Source organism: Macaca thibetana, chromosome 15 (assembly GCF_024542745.1).
Source record: "Macaca thibetana thibetana isolate TM-01 chromosome 15, ASM2454274v1, whole genome shotgun sequence".
In the NCBI taxonomy this organism is placed as follows: Eukaryota; Metazoa; Chordata; class Mammalia; order Primates; family Cercopithecidae; genus Macaca; species Macaca thibetana.
The window spans coordinates 15,933,853-15,947,581 of record NC_065592.1 but is presented as its reverse complement, the minus strand read 5'-3'; the positions used below and the strand labels follow the sequence as shown (position 1 = coordinate 15,947,581).

General features: G+C 39.5%; 1 protein-coding gene across 1 annotated transcript; it reads left to right on the top strand.

Moving 5' to 3' along the window:
- Window positions 1-12,798: 12,798 nt before the first annotated feature.
- LOC126937242 (olfactory receptor 1L6-like) lies at window positions 12,799-13,729 on the top strand. Its single transcript, XM_050760675.1, is given in 2 exon segments — window positions 12,799-13,350; window positions 13,352-13,729. Coding segments are annotated over 2 exon segments (930 nt in total).

Here is a 13,729-nt window from a genome sequence, read left to right as displayed (position 1 = left end):
GTGATTTTTCTGCCTCAGCCTCCCGAGTAGCCAGGACTACAGGAGCATGCCACCATGCCTGGCCAATTTTTGTATTTTCAGTAGAGACAGGGTTTCACCATGTTGGCCAGGCTGGTTTCTAACTCCTGACCTCAGGTGATCCACCTGCCTCAGCCTCCCAAAGTGCTGGGATTACAGGCATAAGCCACCACACCTGGCCGGAAGTACATTTCTCATTTGATTTTATTTTCCGCCGAGGCTAGGACAGAGCTTAGAACATAGTTAGAATTTAATATATGCAGAGATAAACTCTTCTAGGAATAATAAAGGGTAAGGATACAGAGGAGGTAGTCTCAGCTTTCCAAAAGTTACATCCTAATGAGGTGACAGCATACACAGTTCCACACAATGCTAAGAGAGCCTGTTGAATATGCATCAAGATACACAATACTAGTAAGTTTGAAATATTACCCATATAGTTGATTTTGCAAATAGTCAAGGACTTTTACAAATTATTACGAAGAAAATCCTATTATAAATGCATCCATAAAGAACAGAAAACCAAACACCGCATGTTCTCACTCATAGGTGGGAACTGAACAATGAGATCACTTGGACTCGGGAAGGGGAACATCACACACCGGGGCCTATCATGGGGAGGGGGGAGGGGGGAGGGATTGCACTGGGAGTTATACCTGATGTAAATGACGAGTTGATGGGTGCTGACAAGTTGATGGGTGCAGCACACCAACATGGCACAAGTATACATATGTAACAAACTTGCACATTATGCACATGTACCTTAGAACTTAAAGTATAATAATAAATAAATTTAAAAATATAGCATTAGATATTTGCAATAAATTTATAGTGTATTTTTGCCATTTTTCTGTTGATGGGCACTTGGATTGTTTCTAATCATTTGCTATTATAAATGAAGCTGCAATGAGTAGCTCCCTACATACTTCATTTCATATATGGGTATGTGTATTTCTAAAATAAAATGCCAGAAGTAGAATTTATGGGCTAAAGGATAAATATTGCTTAAAACTTTCCATAGGTACTACCAAATTGCCTTCTATAACAGAGTTTTTTTAAATTTATAAAATAGAATTGATAAAGTAGAATTTATTTTACAATAATGCTATGAGATTAAATGATATAATCCACAGTAGAGCAGGAAACACAGTGCTCAAAATAGTAAACAGTAAATTTTACATGGCAAAATTATCCACAATGAACTGCTTTTCAAATTGTTTTCTCAAAAATGTAGCTGAATACTTTATATGAAGATGTTTTTACTTTGAATTTTATTTTGTTTAATAATATATATATTGTTTAATGCTATAACTGAAAATGTTTTGAGGGACATTTAGTATGTGTACTTTCAATCTTTTACATGAGTCTTGTCACAAAAATAAAACATAATATTATTTTCCAGAAAAAATAAATAAATAAAAAATAAATGCATCCATAATGCAAAATCTCCGTCTCTGAAAAGTGAACCATCACTTCTTTATCTAGCTTTCATCCAAAATGCATACAGGATGCAATAGATGGGCCACATGAATATGAAAAATGCAGGTAAGAAGTCATTTAAAGCTGAGAAGATACGATATAGCTTTAGAGGAAGAGAGGAAGCTTGCTGTAGGCCAGTGATTCTCCAACTGTCATCCACAGACCTCTAGAGTCCCAAAGACCCTATCGGGGAATTCATAACATCAAAATCATTTTCATAGCAATACTCAGATGTTGTTTGACTTTGTCACTCTCAGTCTTTCATGAATATACAGTGGAATTTTTAAGGGCCACATGATGTGTGATGACAGTATCACTGATGGCTAATAGAATACGTAATGTGTTCTTGTGTTTTCTAGAATGTTCTAAGGTAATAGGTTTAGGACATAGATATGAGCGTTCACAGAGATTAACTCAGTTTGTCTTCAGTACTTATACTATGATCTTACTAACTTCATTTGGTTATATTCACTGCAATTTCTGTATTTTCACTACCATCTAATTGTTATTTTGAAATTTGATGTTTTTCTTCCAACTGCATGAAAACTCAGTAAGAAGTAAGCACACTTTGTTATCTTGTTTTACAATAATATTTTTAATTTTTTTCAAACTTTCTCTCAATTTTTTTTTTTTTTTTTTTTTTCCCCGAGACGGAGTCTGGCTCTGTCGTCCAGGCTGGAGTGCAGTGGCCGGATCTCAGCTCACTGTAAGCTCCGCCTCCCGGGTTTACGCCGTTCTCCTGTGTCAGCCTCCCGAGTAGCTGGGACTACAGGCGCCTGCCACTTCGCCCGGCTAGTTTTTTTTTTTTTTTTTTTTTTTTGTATTTTTTAGTAGAGACGGGGTTTCACCGTGTTAGCCATGATGGTCTCGAACTCCTGACCTCGTGATTCGCCCGTCTCGGCCTCCCAAAGTGCTGGGATTACAGGCTTGAGCCACCGCGCCCGGCCCTTTCTCTCAATTTTTATTTTATCTAAATCTCAATATTTTATAATTTATTAATTTGAATTTAATCATATCCCCAAACCTATACAAATTTAAATACAATGTTCTAAAATGTTAAAAATTTGCTTATGTTTTATTACACTTAATGATGGATCAGTGGCTTAAAAGAAGATATGAAGATTTATTTTCTCAACCCAAAGCTGTACTATCTACATTTACAATTACCAAAAACAAATGAAACTGATATATTAGAAAGTTATCTGAACCATAAAAGAGATAACTGTCCTCCAAAGGAACTGGACTAAGTTGTAAATAAGAAATGAAAAAATGACAAAGCTATATTTTCTTGGTTTTATAAATGTTAATAAATTACCATATTGTGCTTTATGCAACCAAGAATTTTCAAGTAGTATATTGGTGACAGTTAAATTTTGACATCATTTTAAGTTCAATTGCTCAGAATTTAAGTAAGAAGAAAATTATGTTTTAAACATTGAGTTTATGAGCACTTCTAATTTGTGTTAGGTATATGTTACTACAATTAAGAAGTCAAAATTTGTTTTTATCAGTTCTTCAAACAAGAAACGGGAAAGCCACTAAGGCATCTTACAGGCTAATTAGTCATATTGCAGTGCCTGTAGAGATGCACACAATAGCTCAACGACAAATAAAGCCTGTTTCAGTTGGCGGTGCTGAATGCCTGCTGTGAAAAAAGCTAGTGACATAAATCAGGGCACTGCCATTTTCTAATAGAGTATTAAATAAAAGATTAGACTGAGTTAACATCCAGACTGCAGAACTGCACTTTTGCCTTAAAAAATGGAAGAACTGAACATACTACAACATGGATGAACCTTGAAGAAATTATGCAAAGTGAAATAAGCCAGACACAAAAGAACAAATATTGCATGATTCCAGTTATATGAGGTACCTAGAATAGTGAAATTCACAGAGACAGAAAGTAGAACAGTAGTTACCAGGGCCTGGGAAGAGGGGGCAAGGGATAGTTATTGTTTAATGGATACAGAGTTTAAATTAAATAAGGGATGATGAAAAAGTTCTGGAGATGATAGAGATGATGGTTGAACAATAATGTAAATGCACCTCTGAGTTCTCTCCTGGTTCTGAGATTATTTGGGTCTATACACTTCAGGCACTTATTGAACATCTATTATGTGCCAGTTTCCTAACACTTATATACACAAATCTGTTAAATCATGTTGTTAAAGAACAGAGGTCATTACAGCTGATATTTATCAGGGGCTTATTCTGTGCTACCTACATTATTCACTGATACACATGCATATCATGATAATCTTCACAACTGCCAAGAGAGATTCTTTCAATTCTTATTTTGCAAAAAAGAAAACTAAGGCTTAAAAGTTAAGCAGCTTGTCCAATCACTGCACAAAATATTGGTAAGGCTTGGACTTGAACCCAGGACTGTCTAATACCAGAGCCCTCAATCCTAACCACAAGGCTGGACTTAGTGGAGTTTGCAATTACAACATGCATTTGAACTCAATGCACTCTTAACTCCACTTGAGCCCTTAGGTTCAGGGGTCTTATAATGCTCCTCAGTTCCCTCTCTGCCTGTCATCATTTTGCGCCTTAATTTAAAACTTCTTGGGCAAGGCTCAGGACTATCTGATCACACACATGCTCACCCCATACACACATACAATTCTCATGCCCCCCTGGCCTCTTGCTGTCTACTTTTCCATTTCTCGCTTTGTCACAAGTCAAAAACAGCCTGCTTTGGAACCAAAGAGGATGCATAGAAATAATCATACAAACTAGGGAGCTGATAACAAGCCAGTTTCTTGACCCACATCAAACGATTTTTGAGTAAGTGAAAAATACTAGGTCAAGAAAAGCCATCTAGCTTTGCTGAGCTCTTTGAAACCATTGCCAGTGACCAGATTATGGTCAGGCTGTTCACATCAGGCTCTTAATGTATCAGTCACTGCTGCCGGAAAGACTCTACAAGGCAGGAAAGCCACTGGAGCCTCTGTTCCTTCCCTCTCTGCCCAGAAAATTCTAATATCTCCTGTTCTTCACTTCTCTGGCTTAGGCCCTGCTCACCTTTGAGTGACAATATCAACTATTTCACACACATACACACACACACACACACATTCTTCCTCACTTTCTTTTGCCTTACCCAGCTTAATCGAGTGCAATATGTTAGTTATGAATACTATTATTTATTATTTTGTTTTGTTTACATTCTATGTTATTTATATGACTGGTATTTATCTAGCACCTGCCCATTCATAAAGCACTTTTCAGACATACTCATTTATCTGACACCCGCACTATTCTGATTGAAATGATTCTGTAGCCGGGCGCGGTGGCTCAAGCCTGTAATCCCAGCACTTTGGGAGGCCGAGGCGGGCGGATCACGAGGTCAGGAGATCGAGGCCATCCTGGCTAACACGGTGAAACCCCGTCTCTACTAAAAAATACAAAAAACTAGCCGGGCGAGGTGGCGGCGCCTGTAGTCCCAGCTACTCGGGAGGCTGAGGCAGGAGAATGGCGTAAACCCGGGAGGCGGAGCTTGCAGTGAGCTGAGATCCGGCCACCGCACTCCAGCCTGGGCGACAGAGCCAGACTCCGTCTCAAAAAAATTAAAAAATTAAAAAAAGAAATGATTCTGTACTACTCCCATTTTTCCACGAGAAAAGTAAATGAAGCACAGAGTTTCCAAGAGGAATAGCTAGAAGTCTCTAAACCAGGATTAAAATTCAAATCCTGGACTCTCTACTATTTCTCCTGATCCTAAGAATGATTCTGGTCATGCATGCCACACACCCACATCATTCAAGATACTGACAACATTGTCATTTCTGCATTTATTCTGTCAGCAAATATTTAATAAGCAGAGAGTTCACAGACTGTAATGACTAAGAGCAGGACTCTGAAGCCAAACTGCTTGAGTTGACATTATAGCCACATACTAATTATAAATTTTAAGCAAGTTCTTGAACATCTATGTAATAACTCTGTAATTCAGGCTCCTCGTCTATATATTGTGAGTTCTTATGTATATTAAATCACCATACGGGGCCTAGCATACAGTAAACAGAGGAAACAGAGGAGGGCAAAAGGAGAGATTCTGAGACCCTGAATGAGCACATGGAAAATTTTTTCACTTTGGACTTTTAGTCAGCAAAGAAATAAGCTTGTTTTTTTGTTTGTTTTCTTTTTTCTTTTTGGAGAGAGAGGGTCTCATTTTGTTGCCTAGGCTGGTCTCAAACTCCTGAGCTCAAATGATCCTTTGGCCTCGGCATCCCAAAGTGCTGGGCTTAAGAAATAAAGTTTTATTGGCGAGAAGCCAGGGATGGGTGTGGCCTCAGGAAGTACTGACAGGTGCTGGAGAACAGGAACAGGATTAAATCATGGAAAGCTATGATTGGCGACCTATAGAGTTTGGATTATTTTCAATAGATAGAGCAGGCCTAACTCTCCAGCTTTATCTCTGGTCCTGCCGTCATATTCACTGTAAGTTTGAGTCACATATGGCTACGTACACATCCCCAAACGCAGCATGCCTGGCCACAAGACAGTTCCTCTGTCTTAAATATTCTTCCCCCATGACTTTCTGGCTATCTTTTACTTACACTTTCAAGAATCAGTTCAAGTATCCTTTTTACTGTAAATGCTTTTCTCAACCTATTCTTAACCCCCTAGCTCCACCCAAGCATGAACATAATGTTCATTTTTCTGTTTTGCCAAAGCTCCTACACATTCCTATTTTGTACAATTGGTCACTCTATGTTATAACTGGATGATTACATGTTTCTCTCCCCCACTAGACATAAGAATGAGGATTTGTTGTGATTGATTGATTTCTAGCATCTAACATAGTGTTGAATGCATGAATGGAGGGTTTTAATCAAAGGAGCAACATAATCAAAGGCAAAAAGGTTTTCAGCATATTTTTGGGTTTTCTCATTCTAAGACTGATTGATAACAATGTCTCCATTACATCACATATGGTAGGAAACCCCTTAGATTTCTCTGTTTGCTATTTCTAGGCATAATCTATTCCTTCACCTTAAGTCTTAAAACACTTCACAAATGTAATTATTCTTTTGGTGGCACAGCAACAAGAACTTGTCCCAGTTTGGAATTAATTTTTAAGTTCTTTACAAAAATTTAAAGACATTCTGTGCCTGGTACATTATTTATAACTTTAACAGATGGTTTTTGAAGATCCACTATGAGCCAAACCTTCTACTTGTGGACAGGAGATGCATCAGTGAACTAAGAAGAAGGCATGGCCCTACCCAGTGGAGAAACAGCTCGGTCAGCATTACCAGAATAGGGAAGGGGGACAGGGTAGGTAAGTTTGTAGAACATCTAAAGATGGGCTAGTACCTTGAAGGGGAAAATAGAGGAACCATCAAAGACATTCTCCAGTGCAGTCTTACACAACGAAACAGAATAAATGTGGAATTTAGGAGCAAGAGAGCTCTGGATTTGAGCCTCGCTCTAGCACTTCCATAGCTCCAGCCACAGCAATGCAACTTTGTGCAAGTTATTTAATAAGACTAGACCTCTATTCCTTCATCTATAAAAACCAGGACACTGCACTTGAAGAGCTGCATATGAAGTGTCACATGAGCATTCACTAAATGGTGGTTATTATGTGAACATATTTTCATCCTTGAGCTTATTTAATTCTCTAGGCAACCCTCTCTGGCATACTGGTACCTACTAGACCCATGTGAATAGATGATAAACCTACAATTCAGAGAGGCTAAGAGTTTGCTGAAAATCACAGCTATTCATTAACTGACCAGAACCCAGGCATCTTCACTTCCAGTTCCCTGTTAGTAGCGCCACATACCCTCCCCCAACATCTCAGGGACAGCTCCAGGCACAAACCTTCTCAATTTACCAGCCTCCAATCTCTCAAAATCACTGTGATAACAAGCCACTATTGATCTGAGCTTTGAAGAGACTTCTCACCCTGGAATCCTGAGGCTCCACCATCTCTACTCTTCTCCCAAGCCCCCTGCTTAATGAGCTCCCTGGGGGTGGTGGATGGAAAGACTGCCTGTGTCCCTGGGGCAAAGTTACACAAAGGGCAGGCACCTCCTCCCAGGTTCCCACTCCTTCAGCATTCAGTGAAACTTGAAGGGACCCGTAATGGTAGCTGGAGATGGAAGATGGCCTCATTTCCCTGATCCCTGGGGCTACATCGAAAGATGACTATCCTAACAGGGAGAGAAATGGCTGAGATGACAACCACACACAAAACCCCCAGGGGCTAACAAATCCTGCCCCCTGCCACACAAGCTATACCTTTTCCTTCCTTGCCTGATGTGAGAACTCTGCCTGTCTCCCTAGCCTCATTAACTCCCCTAATCACCAAGGCCAGTGAAGTGAAGGAGAAGATTCCTGGACCCTTGATTGGCCACCCTGGAGGTCACCATCCTTTTTCTGAGTAAGTAGCTACTATCTTTATCTTCAATCTCATCACTACACTCAAGTCCTACTCAAATCACTGCACTCTAGAGTGTTAGAATTTAGAAAGCATTTTGCTTGCCATCCTCTTCTGAGCCTCAGCATAGCTGAGACTACAAACCAGGTCATACTTACTAAATGTTAGGAATGCTGCCTAAACTTCCAATGCCACAGTCTCCACATTCCCAAGGTTCTCCTTCTCCTATAGGCCTAGGTTATCTCCTGGCAGTCAGTGAAAGTGAGTTGAGTGAATATAAATCATGAATATAAATCAATCAATCAATTCGCAAAAGAGAAGCATGACTAACATCACTAGCAAAGAGTGAAGACGGATAACAGTACTGTCAGGCTTAGAATCCTTGGCTCTTCAATTTCAATCCAAGATATATTAGACATATCCAACTGTGATCACGAAGAGTCAAAGGTACAATTTAGGAGGTAGTGAACTTCCTTTACTGGTAATATTTCATCTAGATGACCTGGCATCTGTGTTCCTGATGGGTTCATGCTCTGGGGAATAGAATGAAAAATAAATCCCCTGAGTTATATTTAAGAGTTGAGATTCTTTTTCTTATTTATAGACTTTACATGCAAAGGGTTGAATTAACCACATGCCTCAATCGATGACATATTGCCAACACTTTTGTTTGCTTCCTCACTCACTCATGAACCTGTGTACTCACTCTGTACCTCTGTTACTCTCTCCCATTCTAACATGTTTAATGTTTAATTCTGTATATGGATATACATGTTGTTTTGCTGCATTTTTAATTTACACAAATCATCTTGTATTATAGAAGTCATTTATTTTCTTACCCTTTTTACTCAGATTACATTTTTTAAATCTATCAGTGTCACTAGGCGTAATTCTAGTCGACTGTTTCTAAGAAACTCTACAGTGTGCTTCCATCACATTTACCAGCCCGGTCATGGACTTCCAGATTGCTTCAAACTCCTCACCACTGCAGATGACAGTGCAAAAGCATCCTCATCCACGAGCTTTTTATATGCCTGCATGAGACTTCCTCTGTGATATACATCTAGGAGCAAGATGATTCAGTCATAGAATATACATTAACTTCACTAAATCATGCCAGTTTTCTCTTTAGACTACTGCACCAGTCTCCATTCCCATTGGCAGTGACCTAGGGTCCCTATATCCCCACATCCTTGCCAACATTTGTCCTTATTCTTCTTTCTCATAATGGCCAAGCTAATAAATGTAAAGTGAAATATTGTGTTTTTTTTTTAATTCTCTGATCACCAATGAATTTCAGCATATCTTCATATGTTTGTTAGCCTTTTGGCTTTGTTGCCCATCTTTTATTAGAGTTCTTATATTTTTCTTCGTGATGTGAAAATGATCACTGCATAAAATGGATATTAGTAACTCATCTGTTAACATTTCAAATATCACCTCCAAGTCTTTCATATGTATGTTTGTTTTATGCATAATTATGATGTAATCAATTTAATTTTTCTACTGATTTTTTTTTAGGAAAAAAATTCAATCTTTATTCTTTTTTTTTTTTTTTTTTTTTTTTGAGATGGAGTCTCACTCTGTCACCCAGGCTGGAGTGCAGTGGCGCGATCTCAGCTCACTGCAACTTTACGTCTTCTGGGTTCAAGCAATTGTCCTGCCTCAGCCTCCCGAGTAGCTGGGATTACAGGCATGCACCACCACACCCAGCTAATTTTTGTATTTTTTAATACATACGTTTTTTATTATACTTTAAGTTGTAGGGTACATATTTTTAATATAATTTCAACTTTTAGACACAGGGAGTACAAGCGCAGGTTTGTTACATGAGTATATCATGTGATACTGAGATTTGGGGTATGAATCTTATCAACCAGGTAGTAAGCATAGCATTCAACAAGTAATTTTTCAACCCATGCCTCCCCCAACCCCCAGCAGTCCAGTGTGGCAAAATTGTTCCTATCTTTATGTCCATGACTACCCAATGTTTAGCTCCCACTATAAGTGAGAACATGCAGTACTTGGTTTTCTGTTCTCACATTAATTCCTTTAGGATTATGGCCTCGAGCTGCATTCATATTGTTGCAAAGGACATGATTTCACTCTTTTTTATGGCTGCATAATACTCCATGGTGTATGTGTACCACATTTTCTTTATCCAGTTCACCACTGATGGGCACCTAGATTGGCTCCATGTCTTTGCTATTGTGAATAGCATTGCAATAAACAAACACGTGCATGTGTCTTTTGGTAGAATGATTTATTTTCTTCTGGGTATATACCTAATAATGGCATTTCTGGGTCAAATGGTAGCTCTGTTTTAAGTTCTCTGAGGAACTTAAAGTTCTTTAAACTGCTTTCCACAGTGGCTAAACTAATTTACATTCCTACCAACAGTGTATAAGCATTCCCTTTTCTCCACAGTCTTGCCAGTATGTTATTCTTTGACTTTTTAACAATAGCCATTCTGACTGGTGTGAGATGGTATCTTGTTGTGGTTGTGATTTGCATTTCTCTGATGCATTTCTCTGATAATTAGTGATGATGAGAATTTTTTTCACATTTGTTGGCCACTTGTATGTCTTTCTTTGAGAATTGTCTGTTCATGTTTTTTGGCCATTTTTTAATGGGATTATTTGCTTTTTGCATCTTAATTTATTTAAGTTCCGTATATATTCTGGATACTAGACTTTAATTCAATACATAGTTGGCAAATATTTTCTTCTGTTCTGTAGGTTGTCTGTTTACTCTGTTGCTAGTTTCTTTTGCTGTGCAGAAGTTCTTTAATTAGGTCCACTTGTCAACTTTTGTTTTTGTTGCAATTGCTTTTGGGGACCTAACCAAAAATTCTTTGCCAAGGCTAATGTCAAGAAGGGTGTTTCCTAGTTTTTCTTCTAGGATTTTTATAGTCTGAGGGTTTACATTTATATCTTTAATCCATCCTGACGCAATTTTTGTGTATGGTGAATTGTAGGAGTCCAGTTTTATTCTTCTGCATATGGCTAGCCAATTATCCTAGCACCATTTACTGAACAAGGAGTCTTTTCCCCCATTGCTTTATTTGTTAGCTTTGCAAAGATCAGATGGTTGTAGGTGTGCAGCTTTATTTTTGGGTTCTCTATTCTGTTCCATTGGTCTATCTGTCTGTTTTTGTACCACTATCATGCTGTTCCAGCTACTGTAGCCTTGTAGTATAGTTTGAAGTCCATTAGTGTGATGCCTCTGACTTTGTTCCTTTTTCTTAGGACTGCTTTGGCTATTTAGGCTCTTTTTAGTTTCAGGTAAATTTTAGAATAGTTTTCTCTAATTGTTTTTAAAATGATGTTGGTAATTTGATAGGAATAGCTTCAATTCTTGCTATTTCTATTCAACATAGTCCTGGAAGTCCTAGCCAGAGCACTCAGGTAAAATAAAGAAAGAGAAGGCATCCAGACAGGAAAAGAGGAAGTCAAATTATCTCTGTTCACTGATGACATAATCTTGTACCTAGAAAACCCTAAAGATTCCTCCAAAAGACTTTTAGACCTAATAAACAACCTTAGTAAAGTTTCAAGAAACAAAATCAATGCCCTGATGATTTTCCGGTCTCATTCCATTTCAACTGAGTCCCTACCCTGGTAAATAAATGACTAGGGCCTGAATTCCTGCCAGACTGAAACCTTGGCTTATTCTCCCAGGCTTTAGCCTTTTGTGGGGAACAGGGACCAGTTCCTGAACCTCGTCATCTTCCTATTCATACATTGCAGTGTTTTTTGCCATAATGTTATATATTCTCACATTTTCATTTTCCCTTGGACACTTCTTGCCTCTAAGGACACCCACCTCTTAGTTTCTCTGGGTCTTCTTTGATGCCATTCACCTCGCTGAAACATCGAGACCAATGTTGGGTAAATAGGCTCCCTCTGCCAGATACAGTACTTCAACCTTCCATCCACCACAGACAGTTCTACATTCTAATGGACATGTTGAATTTTCAGGTCTCAGCCACTCCTAGACCTTCCTCCCCATAATTAAACTGCCAAATACATTCTAAAAGTATGTTTTTCCCAAGAGGGATTAAATCCAGAAATATGATCTCTACAATGATTATGTGATTTTTTATTTACAGGCAAAACTTAGGATAACCCACTTTTTCTTACACAGATGAGAAGAAAAAGAGAAAACATAGCCAGAAGCATCAGGTGGAGTTTAACACTCCACAGAAGAAGAGTAACTGAGGACAGACAGAGCAAAAAGATGTGTCATAGTGGCAGGCGCGGTGACTCATGCTTGCAGTCGTAGCACTCTGGGAGGCCAACGTGGGCAGATCAATTGAGGCCAGAAGTTTGAGACCAGCCTGGCCAACGTGGCAAAACTCGGCCCCAATTAAAATACAAAACTTAGCCAGGCATGGTGGTGCATTCCTGTAGTCCCAGCTACTAGAGAGGCTGAAGTGGAAGAATCGCTTGAACCCAGTGGGTAGAGGTTGCAGTGAGCCACGATCACTCCACTGCACTCCAGCCTGGGTGACAGAGCGAGACTCTGTCTTGAAAAAAAAAAAGAAAAAGAAAAAAAGTGTGTCATAGTTACCGTTCTTTCGGAAATGAAGAAAAATAATGACTTTCTGACTATCTTTCCTATAATCTTTACCACTTATACTCAGAATAATCTAAGAATATAGATATTATAATTTTTGTCTTTTAAAAAACAAGAGATGAAGTGCCTTTTTCAAGTGCACAGAATTAGTTGAAAGTTGGAGGTGAAATCAAGATGTGTCCACATCAAATCTGTGAAGTTATATTATAGACTGTATATGGCTCCCCCTTATGCAGTGTGCAAGCTGAAATATCCTATACCAAATTGAAGACTCCAAGCCAGGACATACACCTAATATTCCTTCATATTTTTTTACTCTTAGGGCAGCAATGCCAAGGGGAAACCAGAGTCACTTGATTGGATTCCTCATTCTGGGACTGACCACAGACTCAAAACAACAGGTGTGGCTTTTTGCCAGCTTCCTGCTCATGTACATGGTCAATGTGGCTGGCAACTCGGTCATCACTGCAACCATCTGGGGGGACGCCCACCTCCATACTCCCACATATTTCTTCCTCTCTAACCTGTCCCTGGTGAACATCTGCTTTACCACTGTCATCGTGCCAAGAATGTTAGTGAACATGCTGACTCAGACAAGGACAATCCTCTTTGCCCAGTGCCTCACCCAGATGTATTTCTTTGTGGCCTTTGGGATCACAGACAGCTTCCTCATGGCTGCCATGGCCATTGACCGCTACATGTTCATCTGTAACCCACTGCATTATACCACGGCCATGAGTCCCAGGCACTGTCTCCTGCTGGTCACTGCATCCTGGGTGACAACCCACCTCCACTCGCTCACCCACACTCTTCTCATGGCTTGCCTGTCCTTCTGTGGGCCCAACGTCATTCACCACTTCTTCTGTGATGTCCAGCCACTAGCTGATGCTCTCTTGCCCTGACACCTCTGTCAATGAGCTTCTGGCCTTCACAGAGAGCTCTTTTGTGATCCTGAGTCCCTTTATCTTCATTATTGTCTCTCATGTCTCTCTCACCTGTGCTGTTCTGAGGGTCCCCTCAGCAGGAGCCAGGTACAAGGCCTTCTCCACCTGTGGATCCCACCTCACGGTTGTGGCGCTATTCTACAGGACCGTAACATCTGTGTACATTTGCCCCTCATCTACCTACTCAGTGACAAAGGATAGTGTGATCACTGTCATCTATACAGTAGTTACTCCCATGCTGAGCCCTTTTATCTATAGCCTTAGGAACAAGGACATGAAACAGGCCTTGAGAAAGCTAGCAAAAAGAACCGAATAG